The sequence below is a fragment of the Tinamus guttatus genome, unplaced genomic scaffold (genome assembly GCF_059628265.1).
Source record: "Tinamus guttatus ecotype Peru unplaced genomic scaffold, ASM5962826v1 Tinamus_guttatus_pri_ptg000308l, whole genome shotgun sequence".
Classification (NCBI taxonomy): Eukaryota; Metazoa; Chordata; class Aves; order Tinamiformes; family Tinamidae; genus Tinamus; species Tinamus guttatus.
The window spans coordinates 2,939,593-2,965,235 of NW_028288842.1; the positions used below are offsets into that span (position 1 = coordinate 2,939,593).

The 25,643-nt window shown below is 39.6% G+C and overlaps 1 protein-coding gene across 1 annotated transcript; it reads right to left on the reverse strand.

Annotated features, from left to right (window-relative positions):
- On the reverse strand, positions 1-25,290 carry SLCO1C1 (solute carrier organic anion transporter family member 1C1). The gene is made up of 15 exons (XM_088528405.1): positions 25,212-25,290; positions 21,303-21,448; positions 18,067-18,208; positions 16,901-17,033; positions 16,232-16,353; positions 15,418-15,564; positions 14,217-14,315; positions 13,165-13,410; positions 12,116-12,280; positions 7,942-8,137; positions 6,781-6,946; positions 6,142-6,326; positions 2,557-2,621; positions 1,273-1,390; positions 1-220 (listed from the first exon to the last, which is right to left on the reverse strand). Exons 1-15 carry the CDS (start codon positions 25,282-25,284, stop codon positions 1-3), a joined length of 2,223 nt encoding a protein of 740 aa, XP_088384531.1. The 5' UTR covers positions 25,285-25,290.
- Positions 25,291-25,643: the final 353 nt, after the last annotated feature.

Below are 25,643 nucleotides of genomic sequence, written 5' to 3' on the forward strand. Positions count from 1 at the left end.
TTAAAGTCTAGTTTCCTTTTCTGGCCAGTAAGTTGTCTGAATTAAATGGTCACTATTGACAAAATTATCTTTCCTCTTCTTTGTCAAACCAGTGCCTCTTCTGCTGGCTGAGATGGTCTCGTCTTGTGGAGTGGACCTTTTCCTTAGGATCCAAAAGACTGCAATGCTGAAGAAAATGGACATGGTGCCCAACACCAAAGTCAGTCCAAGATATACATATCTGTGAGAGAAAAGATCTATCAATCAGACCTGTCTTGAATGTAATGTACAATTAGAAGGCAGCCTGGCAGAAAGGACACATTTATACTTCTGTGTAGTGAAGCTGAATGAGAAAGGAGTTCAAGCAAGGTATCAAGATGAGGCTGGTGGCAAGAGATGCTCAATTCACCCAGGTAAAGTATTGTGTGAACGGTGGCGAAGAAACTGTGCCAGCTACTGACTATAATCTGCCACACCATGTGCTTTGGTGAGGAGAATGCTAATATTTCTAGGGTAATTCCATTTTTTTTGGTTGCTTCATCAGCAGTATCAGCGCTACCAATGGCATTTTTGATTTACCGACAGATAACAACAACAAAAATGATGATGTCTAATTACACTTTATTAATAATGAATCCAAAATGAGTTTTGTTCTTTTCTTCTCTGATGAAATTTTCAAAAGAGGATGGAGTCCTCTTCTCATGTTTTATTTTTGTGGGGGATGAGTGGACAATTTACCTCTTCTCTAGTTTTCCCTAATCTCTTGTTTTCCTTTTACCATTGTTATTTCATTAACCATGGCATATGTATCTTCATGATACACATGATTCACATAGTTACTCTCTTCTAGCACTGAATCAATAAAAACAGCAAAGAGCTTAAGCCTTTCAATAAGCAAGGCATACTTCAAGGCATGTTTCTTTCCTTTTGTGATCCAGGACAAATGGTGAGATATAGCAGCTCCCTCCAACTTTCTCCCTAGCAGAGCTGCTGAGAAAATGGGAGGAGTCTTAGTAGAAAAGTGAGGGTTAAATTGATTTTGGGGGCATAAAAATGAAAAGCCATTAATATTTTCAGCAGAAATTGCAATAACATTTACTGAAAAAGACTAAGCCAAAAGGACAGTCTAGGAATTCAGCATTAATATTATCATTATTATTATTATTACTTTTAAGAGTTTTTCATTCAAGATAATTTTTTTTTCAATCTATTTGACGCAAATTCTCCTACTATTCTCCTGCTAGTCCATTGTGTGTAAATGTGTTTAAGGAATTAATTGACAAGAGTTGTTACCTGAGTGCCCTTGAATCATACAGTCTACATGCTCCTCTTCCCCCACATCTTTTGCTTCCCCATTTCAGGCAAGTGGTATCTATTGCCACTCCATAATACACAGGGGCTGGAATTCCAGCTGGATGTATTTAACAAATAAATAGAGACAATAACATTATTTTACAATGCAATCATCTCTGATCTACAGACATGTTAATGTACAATATAAAATAATGACACTTTCACACTCTTTGCTGATTTAAGAAGTTGCATCTTGCATTCCCTGCACACATACACCTTTCTATCCTGTGTGAAATTAGGATGGGGCATAAACTGCAGAAGAACGTTAAAAAACCTGTTAAAGTTGCCAGAAGGAGTGCTTACTATGGCCCGGTTACTTTCCTTTGTAGGAACCCTCTGGAGAAATGGAAGATATTTCTCCTTCCCTAAGTGTAATGGAGCCTGTTCAGCTCAGGGAGGCGGTGGTTGTTTCCAGAGTGCTTGTAGGGGTGGACTGAAAAGGGAGAGACACAGCAGAGCTAGGAGCTTGCAACGGGGCTGCAAGTATCCTGGAAGGAGTAGGTTCCTTCTGTATGGCCGTGCTTATGGATGATGAACTGTAAGGATGGGTATGAAATGAGCCAACATGGACCCCATGCAACCTAGGGAGCCACTGAGGGCTGCTGGAAAAGCACGTAAGCATGGAGGGAAGAACCAGGCCAGCAAAGATGTTGCAAAAAAACAACCAAAACCTTTCTTTGTTTTCATTTCATCTGCCTCACTATTTTCTAATTTTGTCTATTTAAATAAGTGCTCTGCTTTTTACCAGTTGTTATCTTTTCTAATAAGACCTAGGAGATATTTGAGCTCTCAGTTCATTGGCATCTCATGGTCGTCTTGCTTTTAGAGAAAGCCTTCAGGCAGCTCTGCCACAAGGTTAAGGTTAGGGTTAGGTCAACCCTAATGTCAGGAATTCCCCTAGAACCTAAAGAGAACATGCCTGAATAATAATCCAAAACACTCCAGGCCAGACTATTTGGCTTCTTATTGGGTAAGAGGAGGCAAGAAATAATTTTGATATTTAATTTTGTAGTACTAATTCAGATTCTTTGTCATCTCCGTGTACTTTGTCAGTCTACGTTTTTATTGTAAGTCTGATACAGCTATGAGGTTTACAAAATATACTTGGTTTTAATCATATAATATTGACTTGTCAGCTAGAAGTTGTTCTTCCTAACAGGCAAGGTTATTTCTGAGCTAAGTGACTAATAAGGACTATAATAAAATAAACCCAGCCAGACTTACCCAGCACTCTTACTGCCAGGGTATAGATCCCAAGTGCAAATGATTTCAGGTGTGGCTTAATGCACCTAAAAATAAAGGAATAAGTGTTAAGTAGAAATGAAAAATTGATTTTGCATAATCTGAATTCATAGAAAGCATGAGGGAGGAAAGATACTATTTTTGCCTCTGCAATACAGCTGACTTCAGCAGAATTGTCGAAATGTGTAAATAATGTAATAAAATTAAAATTGCATCCAGTAATTCTGAATATCTTATCTGAATACCACTATTTAAGTGGTGATTCATTTTCAGATAGAAATAGGCTCACAAAATCAAACATCTCATTCAATTAATCACTTGATAAAATTGTGATGATAATGACCTAACTTAAAAGGTATTTAGGCAAACTATGTTAATTTCCCTGTATTTGGGGTCAGGATCATAACTCCTGTAAAGAGAAATCTCTGTGTTTGCCAGAACAGACCATTTAAAACTTGTCGTGTGAGCCCAGCCTCGGCTCTTGAGTACTTCTGGCTCAAGTCAATTTTTAAGCATGTAAGTAGTCCCAGTCACATGGCTGATACATGCTGAGGCTAATAAATATATTTCACTACAGTAATGTATAAAGCTCCCTGTTGTATTAGACTTTTTGTTCAATATATAAAAATATAGGCTGATACTTAGTTACTAACAATTTAAAATAGCATTTTGGAGGTACACTGTATGTTCTCTGGATTAAGATGGACTCAGCTTGCACAAAAAATCATGTAACTGGAAACTGTTTAAAAAAAATTATGAAGACAATTCCGAACTAGCTGTTTGGTTCCCCACCAGACATGATTCATTGTTTTCCAATGTATCTGCCAGGATAACACTAAGAGATCCCCTGATTTAGTAAAAAGACCAAAAGGACACAAAGGGCATGTATGGAAAACAAGACTAAAGCATTGACACAGTCGAAAAAAATTTGTACTCATCTCATTTTGCAATTTGAGGAATCATTCTCTAATGCTCCCACCATGATTTTTTTGTCATACAATTTGTTATAATTATGGTTTACATGGGTGTTATTGTCTCTGCAAAGATGCATGTAATACAATATCAAGCCAGAGGAAGAGTATTTTATTGTTGCTATAAGATCCTTGCTACACAAGAAAGTCTGTGCCTGGAAGTTATTTTAACCAATTGTGAGGACATAGAAAGCAAAGAGTAGAAAATTAAACAAAAGCTGGATACGTATTATCTGTTGTGCAAGGTTGATATCCTGCTAGGATTTCTTCATATAGAATATAATACAGACATCTTCCCTTCCAGGTGGGGAAAAAAAAAAAAAAGAGTATTTGTGTTGTCTCTCCACAAAATCTTTGAGACTCTGAAAAACTAAGCCTTTTTTTTGGGAGACCTGAGACTTCCTTTTCACTGCTGATTTACCTTCTATTAATTGCTTGTCCTTAAACAACAGCAATCCAAATTGTAATTTCCGACCCCTCCAAACTTCAGGACTTCCCCAAATTCTTAACAATTGTTATTAGCCTAAAACTACTCAAGAGTTTTTTCAGGAAATTACTCAGTCACTAGCTTTAACCAAGCTTCAATGATTTTAGTCTTGTAAAACCATGAAGTAAATGTCACTAAATCTTTGAGGCTCTGGGGAATTTTGCTGTATCCATCCTCCACAGCAGGTGCAAGGATATCCTGTACTCATGTTAAAGCATCAATGTGCCAAAGTCATGGAAACTTATCAGAGCTGGCTGAACTAAAAAATTTTCAAAGAAATAATGACAAAAAATTGCTTAAAAGCAATCTGAGATTTGGCATTGGGGGTACTTGCTTTCAAAGAGCATGTATTTTCTTTCTGGGGAAAAAAGCATCCTTCTTGTTCAGACAGATTTTCAGGCAAAGCCAGTCATTGATGGATTTCAAAGAAATGAGCATGAGTTTAAAGTGGAATTTTGCCCTCAGCTCATTTGCAGATAAAAAAAAAGTGATGTAATGTATTGAAATATGTTTTATTTAGCTGTGGAACAGATTCTGGTGCCTTTATTCCAGCTGAGGAGCACATAGCTTCTCAATTTCAATTTGACTGCTCTCAAAGTAGCATAATTTTCAACGGGAATGAAAGGTACAGGAATAGAACCAATGAAGTCTTCTCTTTGATTCCATACACAAAATGCTTAAAGATCTTTATGGAAAACCTCTCTAATCTTCGCCAAATAAATCTGCTAAGCAGCGAGTCCCTGGAGAACAAGCGCTCAGGGCTGTGAAGTCCAGGCAGCCCCATATGCCTTAAGCTTGCAGGTCTCCAGTTAAGAGCATCTCCTCCACAAACACGGTCCAGTGGAGTCACGACACAGTTAAGCACAGCATGTTTGTGCTTTTCCTACCGTGTATTTTGTGGACCAAAAGGAGACATGACACATGGGGGTAAAAGGGAAGGAGATTGTAGTCCAGCTCAGCCTTAAGCCCAGCTCACCTCGCTTAAGACATGCACTTTTCTAGCCCTCCTTGTGGAGGGCAACAGGGAAGGACTTCACCCATTTCTCTAAGTCTTTTTGTGAACATTATTTCTAATTCAAGTACTGTGCTGGAATCACAGCTGGAGTTGCATTTCTTTCTTTCTTTGTTTTTACCATATAGCATATGTTCAGCCAGTTCTAGCACTGCCTTTTTCTGTGTGGTGTAAAGACACTGGCAATGGGACAGGACCTGTTCCAGAATATTTCATTCAAAAGTAAAGAGAATTTTAGGGTAAGAAAACATAGCAACTATGAGGCTTAATTCCATATTTACTGTTATTTCATTTGAGAAGTAGCATATACCCATGTGGAAATAATTTGGAAAAAGGAACTGAAAAAGAAAGCTTTTCAAAAGCGTGTGGAGTAGTACTTAGAATCCAAAAGTTGACAAAAATCCAGATTATGCATTGGAAGTGTTATATTCTGTTTTCACTTTCTAAAACTAGCTTAAAAGCTTACACTTGCTATTGGACAAATACTTCCAGCACTTAAATAAGTAGTGGAAGAATCTCACAGGACGAATGGGATAAATCACAATTGTTACAATAGCAAAAACATCTCATGAAAAATCTAACTTTATTCTGAAAAGAGAAATCTTTAAAGTAGCAAATGTATAGAAAAAATATAATGGACCCAATAAGAAGATCTGAATACATATAGCATTTTGGGGTTTATGTTAGGTCGCTTCTATATGCCTGCAAATTGGCATCCATTGCAAGTGAGGAAAACTCACTACCTACGAGTACGCACATATGCACACAGGCATATGTAGAGCTAATTTCTATTCACGTGAAGGCAATTCCTCACCATTCTGGTAATGTAAAATGTATTAAGGTGAGTGGAATTTGATATAAATTATAATCAGACTTGTATTATATTTACAACCAATGTAAAGAAATGTAAAGAAGGCAGAGATAGGTAGAAAATACATTACCAGATTTGGAGGGGGCCTTTTAGTACTAACAAAGTATTTTAAAATCCACCTTGAAAAGATGGAAATATATCGCAGAATATTAGGAAGGAAAACCTGGTCACAAGTGTCGGAGAACCTTGAAAACAATTGGCAATGCTAAAAGAAATGATTGTTTACCTTAGAAGTAGTATGTATCCAGGTGTGCCACCTACTGACAAAGTATATGAAGTGATAACTGATACTACCAGAAAATACAGAAACATTTTTGGACATTCCTTTCCTTTTTGGCATGGTCCCACCACGGCTGAGGAGCTTCTTGAAGAAGATTCTAAAATTCCCACACAGCTGCAGTTATAAAATACCTGGAAAACAGTAGGTGAAAGAGTACGATAACCAGAACAGAAAAAAGTGTACATTTACATCTATTTCCCATTATGTTTTTCTGGGTAGCTAGAAGTTTAATTCCATAATGCAAAAAATGCTTTACAACAGGAAACAAGTCTTGTTGTTGTTGATGATGAAGTAGAATTAGCTAAAGGAAATATTGACTTTTGATGCCAGTAATTAGCATGTGTATGCGTGTTTTAATAGTATTAATAATAACAGCTAAAAAATTCTTCTGCATTATCCAGTTGGGATTTCTACTGGAAGCAGAACTTAAGAAAATTTTAAACGTGGGTGGCACATTGCTATAAACCTCAGCCATTTATGGTTGTGGAGGATTAACCTTACTCAATTTTAATTCATTTACTGTGACAGAACTGGTGATATTGGGAAAAGTATAACATCATATACAGAAATAGAAGAATCTCTTACAGTGCTTTTTCCACTTCCGTTGGATGCCTGACATCCGGCAAGACAAGCAGAAATGTAGGTAATTCCATTTTCCCCACATATAGGATCCCAGTCATTTTTGGAACATATGCAGCCTGAGTTACACTCTGCAAACAGAGCTTGCTCATAATGAGTTATCTGTTTGGTTCTGTAAAAAAAGAGAAAATGGGTGATGCTTTCTAGCAGATGTGAAAGAAATAATAATGAAATCATGGGTTATGCTTTCTGCCAGATGCAGCTGAGTTTAGCCTTGTATTTTTAGGCCGTTAAGGAGATGTCTCTTTTCATTTTCACAGAAGAATTTTTTTTTCTCCTTTATCAAAAATAATTCACTATTTCTTATGTCTACTATGAGATAGTAATTATTTTCCTACGCAGGACAGCTAGAAATTTCCTTTTATGTATTCTCTATTATTTTAATTGTTGAAGGCTTGATGAGGTTAAAGCAAACCTGGGCGAAAGTTTGATTACTCCAGTTGCAAAGATGATTTACACATGGGGAATCATTGCTGGAGAATTTGGTAGGGAAATGACCAGAATGGGATTCACCCAAGCTAAAGGGCTGATGCCTACACACTCTCTGCCAGCACTTGCTGAAGTCAACATATGAGCTAATCCTGGGGCTGTAGTGCAATCAGAGATGGCAGGTCCCTCCATAGAAAGAGCTTTGTAGAGCAACATGACCAAAAAATGTCAGCTTCAAGTCTACCTCTGTGCCCATGGTTAATCTTTATTTCCTTAAGTTTGGAGTTCAGAAGCTATTACCTGCGTTGGGTTGTTCAGCAGCACACAGAGGCAAGAAGCAATTAATCAAATAATACCCCCCTACTGAGCAACTCAGATTTCCAGGAATTTGTAGGTTCAAAGGATGGGTCCCATGGCAATACTAATTAAAAAGTAATCAGAAAAATAATCGGCACTCATGGCAAAAAGCCCTCAAAGCTGAAGACAATCACAAAAGGATTTTGACACAATGCCCACTGGAATAGATGGAATGGTTTCCACTTCTTTGAATTAAATTCTTAAGAAGCATATTTAGGTCACTTATTCTCTGTTCAAAAATATATTCCTTGTGGGATAAAATAAGGAAGGAGTTTGCTTTGAAATAGAAACTTGTGCTGAATTTTGCGCTTTCCAACATACCCGTGATAGGACACGGTTAGCCCAGCCACATCTGAGTTCTCACAGCCCATTGCAAATAATGAAAGGAGCAAAAGGTAACCAAAGAAAGATGATCCCAAGGAAAGTTTTGCAGCTCCCAGGACATTGATTCTGAACTTTTTCATGATCAGTCCTCCTGAGAATATGCCAAAGGCCACAGCAGGAATGTTGATAAGACCTAAAATCAAACAGAAAAATCTGTATCAATCAAAACTTCACAAAATTGTCACAAAAACAGCAGCAGTGTTATCACAAAGTAGAAAATATGAATATCTTCAGTCTGGGGGTTTCATTTGTCCTGATTTGGAATGTTTCGAATATGGTACTGGACCTGCTTTTGAAAACCTATTCCTAGAGAAATGTTTCATGACTAGAATATTTCTTCTTTGACGGATACATAATTACCAGTGGGATTGTTTTTCTCCATTGTTGATGTGTTGCTGGAGGGATTGTTCAAATTCTATTAGCTGTGATATTCTGTAGTTGCAACAGTAGTACATCGCAGCAGTGCTAGTGATAGTTGCCCTGGCCAAGGAGGGGTGGGTTACTGTCTACAAGAGAGTGCTTCTGAGGGCAGCCTGGAAGACCATAGTGCTACTGCACACACTCTGCCACTCTGGGATTTTGGTACAGACATTTGGGTCTTTCGCCCATATTGTGACACCGGGAGCATCGTGAGCCACTCTCTGGGGCTGTCTCACTATGGCTTTCCAGGCCAGCTTCTCTCCTTCCCTTTTCTGCTGGCAAGAGTAGCCCAAACTACTCATTCCTAGAAGGAAAATCCATTTTGGGCCTAAAGAGTTAAGAAATATTGAGTGAGACCTGCTGCCTTTTCTGTTTTGAAAGAGCCAGGAACTATTTCCTGAATGGTCCTGCTGATGATTCCCTGGGGAAGTCTGCAGCAAGGAGACAGCTAGCTATATGCCATTGCCTTCACACACAGCAGAGCAAGGGCAGAACTGAAGATTTCTGTTTTCGACTGCTGAAATGCTCCTTTGGAGCAGCAGCAAGTGTTGCAGCAGCACAGAGATACGTATATCCCATGGCCACTCTTCTTCTTCCAGGCTTCAAGCAATCCACTGGATGACCATTACTCTTTGCTGGAATGGCTTTGCTCAAAGCAATGCCCATACTGATAGACAGGGACATCAAGACCAAATCAATCCTGTTCAGTACATGCAAAAAAGATGTAAAGAGAGACCACAGTAAAAAATCCTGCACAATCAAGCATCATGCCTTTTGCTGGATTTCACTGAGACTGAAAACGATCCTGCCAGATTTAACATCCAATTCTAGCTTATGAAAAACAAAACGAACAAACAAACAAACAAAAACCCCCCAAAACAAAACAAAAACACGTTTTCACAAGAGTAGGCATTTTGCAGCTATTGATTACTGCTGACACCTAGTGGTACTGACCTGAATGTCTAAAACAGAAGCAAGCACAGAAGTATATATGTATTCATATATGAAATGACATTTAGTATGTTTACTCAACAGTGTGGTGATATTAGAACATGATCTCAAATGTCTTAATTTCAAATACGAGTTCACAATATTGGTTTGATCTTCTTGCTAAGAAATACACCCCTAAGGGTTCCCTTAACCTGAGTCAAAGTGTCTCCACCCCTGTGCAGGAAAGAAAGCAACGAATAGCAATGAATTCTTTTCATAAAAATCCAGATTGCTCAGAGGTTTCCTGTGTAAACACAGACCAGTGCCCTCCCCTTCATTTCAATACTTCACCTTGCTGAAATTATTACTGCATGTGCAACTGACCTAAGGTTTGCCAGGAGATACTTGACTTTCATTTGTCTGTTGCTTTATGATTAGGAGGCTCTAGAGTAAATAATTTATTTGAGAAGAGACGTGCAGTGACAAAACTATAAGCCATTTCTTTTTCTGAGCAAAACAGTATAAAACAAGGTAATATAATTTTGCCACCACCACAGAATCACACAATGGGTGAGGTTGGAAGGGACCTCTAGAGATCATCTATTCTAGCTCCCCTGCTCCAGCAGGGTCACCTAGAGCATGTGGCATGGGGTCGCATCCAGGTGGATTTGGAAGATCTCCAGTGAAGGACACTCCACATCCTCTCTGGGCAGCCTGTTCCAGTAAAGAAGTTCTTCGTCACATGGACACAGAACTTCCTGTGTTTCAACTTGTACCCATTACCCCTTGTCCTGTCACCGGCCACCACTGAGAAGAGTTTAGCCCCATCCTCTCTACATTCACCCCTTAGGTACTTGTACATACTGATCAGATCTCCTCTCTGTCTTCTCTAGGCTAAACAGGCCTAACTCTCCTAGTCTTTCCTTATAAGATAGATGCTCCAGTTCCTTAATCATCTTTGTCACTCTACTCTGGACCCTCTCTAGAAGTCGTATTTATCAAGAAAGTACGACACACCACTGTCAAATATGCTCATGTTGGACCTAGCCCTGTTACTCCTGGGGTTCAGGAAGGGTCAGTGGGGTGACTTTTGGTCATCCCAAGCACATGTGAATGCCGTGTTGCAGGAGATTTCAGAATCCAAAACACAGCTCATACATAAACAGGGAGTTCTTACATGCTCTGCCACAGGTGATCCGCTCAACTTGCATATGTTCTCCTCTGCCTGTCAGGAGACCCTAGAATGAAAACTAGGGGCTGTTGGATACTGCAAGCAGTAAATACCTTCTTCTTGACCATTTGTAGGTACTCCCATGGCTTATCTGTACTTCTTGTGCTCTTACAGCTAACTTTATTGCTCAACACTGACTTGATTGTGGGAAAAATACTCTCTATTTAAAAAAGCCATACAAACACAGCAGAGACTGTGTCATTTCTTGTATCTTCCTGGGTTTGTGACTACCAAAAAATACCCTTTACAGATTAGTTTTTTGTTACAATGCTTCAAATTGCTCAGACAATTCTGATTTATATCAAAGAGACTGAGACCGAGATTGTTAAAAAGAAAAATGGGAAAAGAAGACAGATATTGTTATTGCTGCCGAGTCCTCAGTTTCTTAGTGGAGGGAAGGAGACTGCAGATTGGGAGAGAGAGGAAAGAGAAAGGCCTTACTGCAGGGATGGCTACTCAGTCAGAGAGCTTGGTAGCCCAGCCATCACACACCCGCTGTTGAGTACAGTTGCCTTGTCAAATCAGACGGATCTTAATCCTCAATCAGTTCACACATACCTGAAAGCTTAACTCCCGAAAATCTGTGAATATAATGGAAAGTACTGTGCTGAAGGCAGGGATTATTTTCCGGGCTTTCCCTGGCCATCAGCTATAGTTGAGGTTGAACTCCTTTCTTATCGGAGTCTCGTGCCAGGAAATTCCAGCCTCTATGTTTAAGGAATTAACATAGCGCAATGGATCACTGCAGCTTTTCGGCACATAGACACCTCTGTTGCTGTGCAACTAATGCTGTCTTGAAAGCTCTGCACCAAGGCAGCTCACGCTGTATTACCTAGATGTAAACCTCTTTGCTGTGTAATGCTACTGATTTGCTGGGCCTCAAAAAAAAAATAAATTCAAGTCTCCCATTTCAATAGCTGGGCTGTGAAGTTCACCATCCTGACAATGTCTCCAGAAATGACTTCCTCCACAGCATCACCAGGTGCAGGAGGGTGCAGGAAGAGAGGAGCCCAGGCTCACTCTCCCTGTGATATCACCGATATGACATTAACTTGCCTTTATTTAACATCAATCTTTTTTAAAAAGGTAAGAAATCACTGGTAATTCAGCAATATGAATATTTATGCTCAGTCCTCTTGCACTCACTGAGCTGATATACCTTCTTTGAAATAAATGGGAAGCCAGCAAGAGAACAGATCTATCTGATGACGAATTTGGGTAGAGTTTTTTAAAATTTATCTTTTCAATTATTCTCTTGTGATGTACATATGCTATTTTTCATATTCCTAGTAGACTAGAAATAAGGTATCAAATTGTAGAATCTTTTTCAGTGACACCCACATAGATAACATGAGAACTAACTATTGTTAAAGCCAGAATGAAATAACTTACCTTCTGCAAGATACTCCTTTAAAGTCAGGCAAGGAAGGAGAACAAATACGCATAGCCTAAGAAACATTTTTCTCCCTATGTATGTACTACTCTTACGATGTCTATTTATAAGGTACCAAGAAGCAGATATAGCTTTACCTATCACAAAATTAGTTTTTGAAGATGTTTGTCCATATTGTTGTTCAATATACTTCGGCTTATATGTCACCATGCCAATTAAAGAGTTGAACTGAATAATACTTGCACACAAATACAGAAGGTAAACAGGATTTCCAAAAAGGTTCTTCAGTGATGGCAAGAAATCTGCAAAACAAAGTAACAGAGATGAACACCATGGTCAGAGAGAGTAACTTCTGTGAATAATGATTTTAAATATGATTGCATGTTCCAAAGGAAGACTGCAGCCTACTTCACAAGGAACAAATGAAGTCCCACAATGCTCTTAGGATCTGCATTTCTGCATGGGAAAATGGTGAAACAAATTGCTAAGCACCAATTTTCTAGGAGAGACATCTTGTTTTAGATACCTTCCTTCAGTTGTTTAAAAAAAAAAAAAAGGCCTGAGTTGATTTGTCCGTGAACTCAACAGCCAAAGCTTTTTGGGAATTGGAGCATGCTCAGCAGGGCTCAGCTCCCACCTCTATGCAGGAAGGAAAGCAATGAATAGCAATGATTTTTTTTCATAAGAATCCAGGTAAGAAAGGTAAACAGAAGCACATTGAGGTGAAGCTTCAAATTTTGTGGAAAAACACTTTTGGCAAGGTAGAGCCAAAGAGACAGAATTGTGCAAAACAGTTGATGTTGAAATCCAGGTAGTGGGCTAACATACTCTATGTGATCTGTGCCCAATCTTACTTGAGTCAGCTTTTGTATGCATTCTACTAATGGATGACTTTAAGGAAAACGGAGCTTAGCACACACAAAAAAAGGAGGTTTAGAAACCATTATCATGGGTTATCACCATTTGATTTCCACTCATGCTACACGCTAAGAAAATACTTTTGCAGGGTTTCATGATACTTTTTAGGTCATGACCATAGCTTTACAAGTCTTGGCTGGAGAAATTCTGCCTGCAAGAGGAAAATGAAAATGCTCCTGGAACTTTGCAAACCAGTTAGCTGGAAAATTATGTTGGAGGAAAAAGAAAGAGAGACTCAACAGTAAAGAAACAGATTCTAGGGTCTTGCCTTTTGCCAGCTCGGCAATCTTCATGTGCTGCTGATAAGATTTCTGTTGCTCATTGTTATCCTCAGTGATGAACTTGGACTGCTCAGAGGAGGAGCTGGAGTCCTTTCTGCCTTCGGGTTTTGATAGGTGCTTGGGCAGGAACCAGAACGGGATGCCGGCCAGAACGCTAATCACACCTGCTATTAAGTAACCCAGCCACCAAGCTCCCACCCACTGCACATCCTTGTGAGTTATTGTGACACTGTCTGGAGAAAGCCAAAAAGAAGAAACAAAGAAATACTTTTAGGAAATATTTGCTGATAATAACAAAAAGGTGATCTTTTTTGGGGACTTTTTTCAGGAGAGTCCTCCTCCACCCCAGGTGTGTCTGTGCCATAGGTCTCTACTGGTGTCAAGAACAACTTGAGGGAGGTGATAAGGGCTTGCTGATCCCTGGGGATAGCAGTGGCCTTTCCCTAAGACCAAGGGGTTCCAGCATGTGCCACATGCACATCCCTGGAGAGGATGAACCCAAGGGAGGTCCTGCAGATGGTTGCAGCCTGCTCCCGACTGGACTTCTGCACAGAAGCTGTGGAGCCAGCCAAATACTAGGGCAGATGGTGTGTTTTTTTTTTTTTCCCTAGGAGTAAGGAAATCAGGAGTTCTGGTACTAGTTTCAGGACTGGTTTTCTATGCAATGACAGTGTAACCCAAAATTCACATGATGGCTTTTACCAAAATCCTGAGCCATGGGTCTTCTTCCTCCTGGTGGCTGCTGCATTCCTAGTGCCTCCTCGCTTGGGTGATTTCCTGCAATGCAGGATCTGCTCAAACTGAGAAAGAGTCAAGCCTCTTTCTTACTTCCTCTGTACCTGTCCTCGTTGTTAGACTTTTTCTCAGGAGGCGCTACATTGCTGGCATCATTTTATCTTCTAAGTGCCAGCTCTGCTTTATTAGCCCCTTATCCTTAGGAAAGATAGTAAAGCTACATACTTCTTGGCCAAAAATACGTAGCTAGAATAAGCCCATACTGAGCTTGACTAAATTTAAAAACCTGAGTTTTCTGACTTACCCAGATCTACAAAGCCAATGTCAACATAAAGTTTGGCACACAGGGATCCTAGAAGAAAGCCAAATATTGGGCCTATAATTGCAAGTGTCTGTACACAGCCTGTAATAGAAAACAGGGGACTGTTACGTTTTTAGGTGAGAATGAACGTTGGTTCTTGTTGTACAAGAAAGAGGAAGGTATGACATTGAATAGGTAATAAGCAATACAATCTTAAAATACTGCACTCTGATACATTAGTTACTCAAATCAGCACTTCTGCAAGAAGAAACCAAAACCAAAAGTTGGCCCACTACATACATGCTTTTTTCTTCTTCTTTTTTGGTTATGATACAATTAAAGAATGAATTTCAGCTTAAAGAAAATATATCGAATGAGTTTAATGACCTAAGCTCAATGATAGCACCACTCTGTAATTGCTATAAACTATTTAGCTGGCTATACTAAAGTAGCTGAAAAACAAATATCAATTCATGAAATCATTTCAGTAAACTGTAGCGAACTTCACATAGCCTGTGATTTTGTACCCAGTATTTATTTCAATAGACACTAAGCCAAACTTTCCACATATTTTCAGTTTTCAGAATTGATCCAAAAATCTGGCAAGAACAAGTGTTTTTCACAGGGATTCTGTTTTTTGCCAAGCTGGAAACGCTTCAAGAAAAGAGTCTGACAGGGCAGGACTTTTTGGTAATATTTCAGATGAATGTGCAGAGCACTTCACACAATGAACACAACAATAGTGATCCCAACTTTTCAAACCTCAGCACTATTTGTTACAATTCTACAGGAATTCAGAGGGGAAAGTCTTAAGAGTTTCCCGAAATTCTATCTTAAGTATTTGAAAAAAAAAAAAAAGAAAAGAAACACAAAAACCACATGTTTTTATCTCTTTCCAGAGAACTGACTCTGCGCAGAGACTCAACAGTCCACATCCAGAAGAATTAGGAAGATTAAGGTAACAGCAGGAAACTAAGGTCAAATTCTTTACTCAAATTATGGTAATGGAACGGGACTGGTGTAATTAAAGAGGAACTTGATTCTTTGGGTATACGCGATTGTTAAATAAAACTTTAATATGGGAAGTGATGCAAACAAAACAGCCAGGGTAGGTTAATTCAAGAACACTCATTCCATTATTCAGAATGACTCAGTTTTCACCAGGGAAAAATCCATTAGAAAAAAAATAATTTATTTGTTTTACCAATGTATAAGGCGGCATTCTCTTCAACGGCATAATCATCAATGTATGCAATTCCCAAAGGCTGGATAGGGGTTTCACCTATTCCACGCAAAAGATTTCCCAGTAAAACATAGATCCACATGGATGAGCCAGCTTCTTTTTCACATCCTAGATACATCAGGGCAGAGATAGCAACATGTTTTTCATAATATTTTACTACTGAATACATAGAACTAAAAGAAGGTGAGTGAAATACTTCAGAAGTGGGCAAGCAGTATACCCTGAACTGCAAAAAAAAAAGGTGGGATTTTTTTCTCAAACATCTTGGCTTGAGGAAGACATGTTTAGTGTGAGGAGCTTCAGCCAAATATGTTAAATACTGGCCAGTTTATAAATTTGCTGCTATATCCCAGGTAGAAGCTATTTGCAATTGGGATCTCCTAATGGAAAAATCTGGAAAACACTGAGGATAGACAGCACTATCAATCATATTTAGTTCCCGCAGTTCCCAGCACAAGGAAGATGTTGCCTTTCCCAGGTCCCAGGGGAGACCACCTGGCATTGCTGCATGCCACGAAGCTGCAGAAAGCTTCTGGAGCAGACAGCAAGGCTAGGAGAAAGAGCCTGAAAGGACATCTCGGCAGTTGGCAGAAGGGTTTCCAAATCTTTCTTAATAAAACTGTCTTATCCAGCAGATCTGACTTTTCCATGGGAAAGAATTGTCTGATTTCCATTTATTATTTTTGCATCCTAATAAATTAGTACATTATTGTTTGGGAGCCTTCTGATGTACTTTAGTGTACTTATCATAGCATTTAAAATGGATTGTTCTTACCTGCATTTATTTTGGCCTGAGATTTTTCCAAGGCCGAGTGTGGAATTTGGCTTTTTTCCTGTAGACATGGGGAGAGGCTACCAGTTGAATTGATGGTGGAAGTAAATCTTTCATACCTATACCTGTTTAAAAAACAAGATTGTCTTTTCGTTTTTAAGAAATTACAAGAAAAAGAACAAACAAAGCTATTGCTATCATGGAAGACAGGTTTCATCTGCATCCCAACACAATGTTGCCAAAGGTCTATATGGTTTGCAGGGAATAAGTGAAATTCAGTTTATACTATGATACTGTAGGAAAATGTTTCCTTTGGAATCGTGTGTGTCTCAGTGATGCATTTCAATTTAACAAGTACTTTGCTATGGTACATAAAGCTACACACTTTCTACTGAGGCTTTTATGATGCATAAACCACATCAGAAAAAGTGGCTGATTAAGATCACATTATCATTAATAAATTGATAAGCTGATTACAACTGTGAGTAGGGTATATGTTAAATTACTTGCTTTTCTGTAAGAAGTCCTTTCATAATAAATATTAAGTCGATTAACCACATCAACATATGCCTGTTTCTGGTGGCCCCGTCACCATCCATGCCTAAACATTTTAATGAGCTAACACGCAGTGTGGGTAGCATGGCTGCAGAACCTGGATCACCGGGCACTTACCGTCCCATGAAGAACTGGGGCATCGCAATTAGGAATGTTCCAGCTGACATAATTAAGCAGCCTGCGCCAATTATCCTTGGCCTGTGAAGCTTCGCTCCAAAGTAGCTTACAAGAATTATGATTAGGAGGTTCCCTTTGAAAGCAGAAAAAGAAAACTGAGATTAACAACCCGTGGATAATAGATCTAGGCTCTAAAATAAAGATCCCTAGCACATAATATTGCACAGCAATTTCAGGGGAGAGAGGGCTGATCATATGGCACTGGTTCTTTTCCCTATTTCTAGGCATTCTTAGGAGAGCCCAATACCTTTCTGGATAAGAAGAATTTAAGCTTTTGAAAAAGCAGCAAGAAAGAGGAGAAGGACTATGCCAGATGACAGCTAGTAGCAGAAGAAGAGAAATAGCCAGGTAAGTAAAGAAGGAATCAAGCAAAGCTTTATATACTTAAGGTTTAATTCCCACGAATACCACTGTACACTGAACATGCAAGAAAAATATTCAGTAATTTGAAATAGCCAGAGGTGATGTCACACTGTAAAGCTTAGTGTAAGAGTAACCTGGATCACTGGAAAATGGAATGAGATTATAGCTAAGAGATTCGTACCCTTGCTGCCTACCAAAGCATGAGGATACATTGGTGGAACTGGACAAATACCTATGGGGAAAGAGGACTGCTGACAAAAGGCAAGAAATTCTGTGCAACCTAATTAAAATTCTACACGTAAAACTCGTATTATTAAACTTTATGACATGAAGTTCTGGTTGGGCTAGCCACCAGCCTAGCTTATCAACATGTAGTCACCTGAATTTGTGAAATGATCCTTGCATAGGCTCCTTGGGGAGTAAAACGGGAAGCGTGTATGCTGGAGCCAGTACTGTTTCATAATGGAATTACTGTCTTTGCAGGTTCTGAGAAGCAGTGGCAACCAGAACCATACATAAATGTCTTGGCCAACACTACAGTCTTTATCATAAAGTGTTTAGGAATACATTGAACTGTTTGTGTCAGCAGCCCACTCCTAGCCAGTGTAAATATATTAAAAGCCATGTTAACCATTAATAGGGAATTTTGCTCAGTGTTATTGTGCCATAGAGACATATTATTCAAAACAAATCATATTACTTTTTTTTTTCTGTAAACAAAAACGAGTTTCTACAGCACATACCAATTTCAAAACTTCCATCAATAACGCCAACCAAAGAGGAAGGAATATCAAATCTTCTTTCTATTTGTGTGATAGTACTTTTTAGGTAACTTCCAGACAGTGCTTTTGCAAAATAAACAAAAGATAATGCACCGAGAAATATCTGTGAAAGCAAGTGACAGTGATTATAATTGGGCAGTACAGAAAGCTTTGCTTAATTATTTAAAATATTTTTTACATTCCCCCTTCTTTTTTATCGAGATAACCACATCAATATTTCTCTTATGCTTTGTGAACTAGGCTAGATTGTCAATGTAGTCATCTTCTATGACAGATAATGTAAACTGAACTTGCCAGTGACCAGTCCAGGTGCTAATTTCTCATAGATACCAAAATGATGCATCTATGGGCAGAGAAATACAGCAGCCTTCTGATACCTTTAATGAAGGGCATCTTACAATAACAACAATATGGAAAAATGTGAAGTGCCAGTAAATTGATATGTTTTTAACATAGGCTTTTGCCTAATAGGAACCTGTCTTAAAACGTGTATTTTCACACACGTTATCAGGATATTTAACCAGTTGGATTTTAGAATCTTGTTCCCACTGATGCCTGGGGTGGTAGGAAGGTGTCTGTCCTGGAGTGTTCTCAGCTGCGTGAAATTCAGAGTAGAATTATCTGTTAGACTATGAGGAGATAGATGCGACTCTTCTGCTCCCGCCCCCTTCACTGCACTTTGGTTCACACTACAGTCACATGGACTGAAGTTCTTTCACGTGAACTTGTACTGGAAGAGGTGCTCCAGAAATGCAGCTAGGCTGCTTTAACATAAAGAAGGGTTTCAGTCTCTGGAGCAAGGCCAGAGCTAGTATGAAGCAACATCTCAACCTGAAATGCGTGAAGAAACACCTCACCATGAACTGCTGGCTTCTTAGCACCGTTTCACTTCTACAGAGCTATTTCCTAATGTGAACGCAACCTTACTGTGCTTCCTAGCTGCAGAAATGCTCAGACACAGCGCAGTCTGCAATGGGAACAGCAACACTGTTCCTGTCTTCAAACTCAGGCTGTGTTCATGGAATATATACTACTCTTTGGGAAAGGTGTAAATGCAAACAAACAAACAAAAACAAAGAACTGAAACCAGAAATAAAAAGACTCAGTAACATCTGGAATGTGAAGAGGTCTAGACCTCTGTCCTGCCCTTCAGGACTGGCCTCTAGGCGATCATGAGCTCTGAACAGTCTGCCCCATGTAATATCCTTAAAACATTACATTTGACAGGGTACATCACTGGCACCAACACTGCCATCAATGCTTAATGCAAGTTCCTGTGCCAAGGTTCAAAAACATCTGTGTCACATTCAACATGCTTTTCTGTTCTTAGTGCTGTTATTAAGCAATATCTCATTTGGAAATGCTTGTGGGCAAATAAATAATTTTTTTCCCAACTTTGAAGATTCTCAAAAGCTCTCTAGTAAAAAGATTTACATTTACTATGTCTTTTTCCTTTCAGTTTTAAATGGCTATGGTAAAACAGGCATGCTTTTCCACAGGAAAATTATATAAGTGAAACTGGAACTTCAGACTTCTGTTACTTTGGCACTGATTTTTCCTCTTGCTCTGGAAATATCCCAGGAGGGAGATGGAGACCATATACTATGGTGGAAAAAATTGCTCTTGCTTTAAAGCTGTGACAGAAAAGTGCAGATGATTTCATATTCTTTTGTGGTTTGTTGCTGACCGTATGCATGCAAGTATTTCACCACATCTTTTAGGTCAATAAAGGCAATTTTAATGCAGGGGAAGGCTAGTAATTAATGAAAAAAACATCCTGCTGATTCTCTGTACTGGTTTGGTATTTTAAAGGTTAATCATGTCAGTTTTAGTTCCCAGAAGACACAAAGTTCTTGAACATGAAAAAAAAAAAAAAAAGTGCTGTAATATTATTGCTCTTCTATTTTTGGAGCTATTAAGCTGATTCCTGACTGGCTAATCTGTGACTGAGGTTTTATTCAATGAAGGAATCGGATTATTGTTGCTGTTGATTATTGTTGAGGCAAGTGGAGGAACAAAGATAGAGTTGCTATTATGTTACAAATTTAATTAATACAATTCATCTTTTATTTCAAAATAGGACCCCAATTCTTGACTCTTGTCCCTGCAAAGCAAGACCACAGAAAATATTCAGGAATACAAACATTTTTACCACAGTTATCTTTCTCAGTTAATCCAACAAGATCTTAGTTGGTTTGCATAATTTTTAGAGTTCATTTCTACTACCACTGAAATCAGTGGCTTTAGAGATATCTTTATCAGTTTCTGAAAGATTTGTTTAATTCTGGTTAGCATGGAAAACCAACAGAAAAAAAAAGAACATGCAAGATGAAAAGAATTGGGCAAGGCCAACGATCCAGTTTCCATATCCCTCAGATGAGCTCTGCTCATGTTTGCACATGACACACAAGAGTCTCATCTGTAAAACACTGATAGAGACTGTAGGTAAAGCACCATGCTGTTGTCTGTCCTGCTGTGCCCCCAAAAAGCCTTCCCAGAAGGATTTCTCCTCCCTGGCACGGTACTCGCATGCACCATCAGGCAAGTAGAGCTCTGGCAGGAGGCTCAAAGCAGGGTGCCTGCTCTGGACAGAGGAAGCCCTTTGTGAGGGCCAGAGAAATGCAGACACAGCTGAGACCAGACAGACTTCCATGGTCCATTTTAAGGTCCTCTTGTGTGAAGTTTGCTCAGGTCAGGGATGTGACAGTGATACCTGAATCACAGAATGATAAAGATCGGAAGGGACCTTTGGAGAACATCTCCTCCAACCCCAAGTAATATACCATTCAAAACACATGGGCAGTAAGGCAGATATATTAGAGAACGTAGAAGATCACTGCTGCTATGACCTTAAAAAAAAGCAGTACTTACTAACAGTTGACTGTGCCACTTGGCTACTCACATTCTGCTCATAAACTCAGAAAAAATAGAAGGATGCAATAATGAAGATGTACCAGTCTTCCATGATGACTCTTGAAGAACTTATAATACACCATCCTGAATCAACAGGTCCTATCTGAATGTTGTCACACATGAGGCAAATACAAAAGAGAAGCAGACCTTTTTCTGCAATTTAGAAACATCTCCAATAATTTTATGCTGGCTCAACAACACAAAACTAGAACTGAAAAAGAGTTAGTCCACAAAAAATGAGGTCTTCTAAGTCTCTAGCAGAATATTCAAGGCTCTTACTCTACCTTTATGCCTCCGCAACATGATTGTTTTTCCTTGGAAGCAGAAGATTCAGATTTGAATGAAGAGCGGTCAATTGGCAGGATTATGTTGTTTGAGAAAAACTGAGCATTTTCTTTTGACGAAATCTCCATGATGGTATCTCCTGTCTCTAAACCAGAAAACACCAAGAACATTTTAAAAGGGCATCCTACTAGCTCAGCCTGAAAAGCTCATCATGTGACAGCAACACCCTGCTGTACTGCTTCCCCTACAACAGCAATTAAAAAACTTCACTGCAGAATCTGAACAGTGCTCTGCATGCTTAATTATGGAAATTTGCAATCCAGTTGCCATTCATATTGTAGATGAAATCATGTTCAGTAAACAGTCTTCATCTTCATTCGCTAGCTACCATCAACTTGATTTCATTGAACGTTTGACCAAGCATTTTCAGCTGACTAAATGAGGCTTGTTAATGCTAAATAACATTTCTAGAGGTTATGTGTAAGTTCATGTTTCTAGATGTGACTGTGTCTGCAGAGACTTCTCAGAGTTGATCTCTGAATTTCCCATATATCTGGGACATTAATTAGATCAAAGGAAATCTAGCCCTGCTAATGAGGGACTTGAATTGTTTTAAATTGAAACACTAGCTCTAATCGTCTGATGTTAGTTAATGAGTTACACAAGAATAAAGAGGTTTAGCTCCCTTTTCCATTATAGATAGATAGGGTCTTAGGGCTCAATGTTTTTGACAGTTGTTATATGAAAATGTGAATTTGCTTCTTTGCAGGTAAATAGAAAGAAGTAAAGAAAAGCTAAATACAGAAGTTTGAAAACAAAAAATATCAGTAATTCTTAAATCTCTATTTATATACTACAGTACTTTGTTCTTAATTTCAATCTTTAAATCAGATCTGGAAATATTTATTAAATAAGCTTTTGTGTTCATTTTTAAGCAGCACTATAGAACTGTTGACTGAAAAAAGGAACTAGGTGAAATTCTTATTCTTTTCTGAGTATGCGTAAAGACACCCTCCTTCTATAAATAAAAGATATATTTTGTTGTGTTCCTATGTGTTCATGAATATACATATGTATGCATATCTCTCTATATATGTACGCAGTCACGGGTTTCTAAGGGTCTGTGAGGTAGGTACTTCTGTGTCCAGAAAGTAAAAAAAATATGTAATCAATTAAATTTAACAAAAGTGTATTTGCCTAGCCTCTCTTTGTAATAGACAAAGCAAATAAATAGAGATAAATATTGGCACATGACACTGCCAGGCACTATAATGAGTTTCTGTACTATTAAGTATAAAGATACTTTCAGCAGTATTGAAAGCAGGATGGCTTGTCCATGCCTCAGAAAACGTTTCACCTATTCCTACGCTGCTGATGACTTTTTGTAATCTTGGGAAAAGCCATGTTGTCTCTCTGTGCTCCTCTTCTGAGTCTGTTCAGTGGGGAATGGCAGCATGTGTCTCAGAGTGAGCGCTCTGAGAGCGCAGTGAGGATAAAGTCGTTTAAACTTGTGCATGTGGACATGAAACTCACTCTTATAAGGCATGATGACATGTAAAAACATGAGATAGCCTTTAGCCTAAGGTTTCAAATACCGAGCATATTATTACTACATCAATTTGCAAATTAAAAGAAAAAAATAATATAAGGAAAAACTTGCAACAAAAACAGAAAAAGAGCCCTACCTTCCCTCAGGTCCATTGTCCTTATGTCTGAGCAACCAACATTCAACTTGGAAATGAGGAGCAGAGAGGCTGCACAGTCTCCTTCACTACACCCCATATACCCATTTGAACCCCACCAATCACTGCCCATCTCTCACCACAGAGATGTGGAGACAGAGTATGACACACCAGGACTGGCGAGTGACACATCAACCCATGCCACAACGAACTGAGGCAGTTTCAGATGGACAGAGAGGGGTAGCAGTGTTCAAACAAGTCTTATATTCTACAGGGTAAATACAGTATATGAAATAATATTATTTAAAATGTGATTTTAGATGCCAACCGGAGGCATGCCAGGAAGGCTTGATAATCCTACCAGCAGGAGAGGCTTTGCTGTGCCCAGAGTTGCTCCCTGACATGGCTATGCAAAGGTTTTCCATCACTTTCCTTCGTGAAGCCACATATCTCTGGTTCAGTCATCTCAATGATGTCTCAGTGGGGAACCCAGCCCAAGCCAAAGGGCAAAGCAATGTGCTCAGTGGTGTCCTAGGCCACTGCAGTGCTAGCTCTAATCTCTGCTCTTTCATACAACAAGCGTTTTGCTTTGATCACAAACGTGCCCAATGCCTCTCACTTTTTTGCACCATTGGTGTTAATCTGGGAATATTCGTGACACACTCCCAACTGCTCTGGATGCTGGGAGAGCTCTGCTCTGGGAGATACTTGACTGTTACAGATGGCCTGGTACTGACCTCACTGCAGCCTTAGCTTTGTGCCATAGCTTGAATACTATTTTTCTCCAACAAGCCATCAAATATGCAGCCAGGAAGCTAGGGTCACCTCTTCCCGCCCAGAGGTGGTGGGAACACAGATGAAACATAATCATAAGTACAGGCAAAAAAATAATTTCACAGAGATCAGGTCAGTGGTCCAGTTTGTCTGACAGTGGCAGAGAATGAGAGGTCTACGTGTTTCAGACCCATCTACGTTACAGTGTTAAATTCAAGCCTTCTATATCTAGTCTTCGCCGTGCATTGCTACCTGCATATACCCATGTGCACACGCACACCGTTGAAGCAGTCACAAACGCTTCTCTTAACCCACACACGACTGCAGAAGAGGCTACACACGGATACTTACACACACACACACACATAAACATTTCTTAAGCTAAATCTATGGGATGACAAATGCCCAATTGAAAGGTCGTAATCATATGGATTTAATACATTCTGCCTACTCACAAAAAATGGAAAATAATATCTGTGTAACAGTTATGTGTGCATAAGGTTTGAATGTACTTGTGTGTATCTTTACCACACACTATATGTATAATAAAAAAATGTGTTAATTGAGCTACCAGTCATTATTATTTAACCTCCAGACAATCTCCAAGATCTTCCAAAATGCCGGTTTTGTGGCAGTAGAGATATTCAGCTCACCAAATAATGATAGAGAGTGCTGAGGATAAAACCAAGCATACCAAGGCATAAACGAAGTCATAGATACTGTAGTTTTTCTTCTTGCAACCATATACTATCTGAACGGTGCTTCCTAGTTACAAGTAATATTATCTGAAGCTTATAAAGCATTTTGAGATCTTTAAAGATCTCTGGAGACACTTAATCAATGCAGCACCCATGGATTTAGTCCTTTTGGTAACTTTTACTAGGAATTAGGAGAACAAGACATTGAGGAAAGCACTGAGTAAGGTTGTTTACTCTTTTAGAAAAAATACCTTCTTGATAATGGCTGTCCCACTCCATTCCAATATTTGTGGGAGAATAGGTACACAACTGAAAATGCTCTGATTCCGTTAGCTCAGTCTATACTATTGATTCTCCTGGCAATAGCAGGACAGGTTTAAAGCAAGAGCTGCTCTGCAGCTCTGGTGCGGTGGGGATGCTGGGTTCTGCTGCAGCAGCTTCATTGGAGAAGGTCTCCGAGTGCATATGTAGCAAGCTAGGAGGCAGACGGGCATTTCCCTTAGCGCCCCTAAACCTGTGTGAGCTCCAGGCACAGAGAAAAGTCCTTCCCCCCACAGGGAGCTGCTCTGTTTTGCAATAAGCCTCCTTAGAGGTGCCTTTAGCATGTGTCAGCCTGCAGACCTGGAGTGGTGTTCACTAGACAGGGAGAAACAGGAGACCCGTGCAGAGAAGAGTGGAGCAGAGGAGCCCAGCTAAGGTATAGCATCTCTGAAAGGGCCCTGGAGAAAGCGAAGGAGGAAAAACCAGCTCTTACCTGGCAGCAGCAATCCCCAGGGATGGTGCCTACCCCTTTGCGTGGGTAAGCTCCCTCTGCCGCCGACACCCATGCATGTGTGCACGCGCCGCCGTGCCGACCTCGCCGTGGGAAAGGTTTGAGGGGGAAAACCACCTCCGCGAAACTACCCAATCTAGGGAAGGCACATCTTGTACTGGAGGAAGGGAACGAAGGAAAGCCAGGGGTGGGGGAACCGCTGTCTCCTGTTTCACCTCAACCCCTGCATCCTCCTCCTCCACCTCATCACTTTTCCCCTTCCTTTCTCCCCTCCTATAGATGCATGAACACCGGGCACACAGGCAAAGCAAAGGCGCTGGGTGCTGAGCTTTGAAACCCCAAAGAGCAGCTAAACCCTTCCCAGGGATATTTTTCTTTGCAACTTGCTGCAGGTTGGATTGGGCACGTGACAAA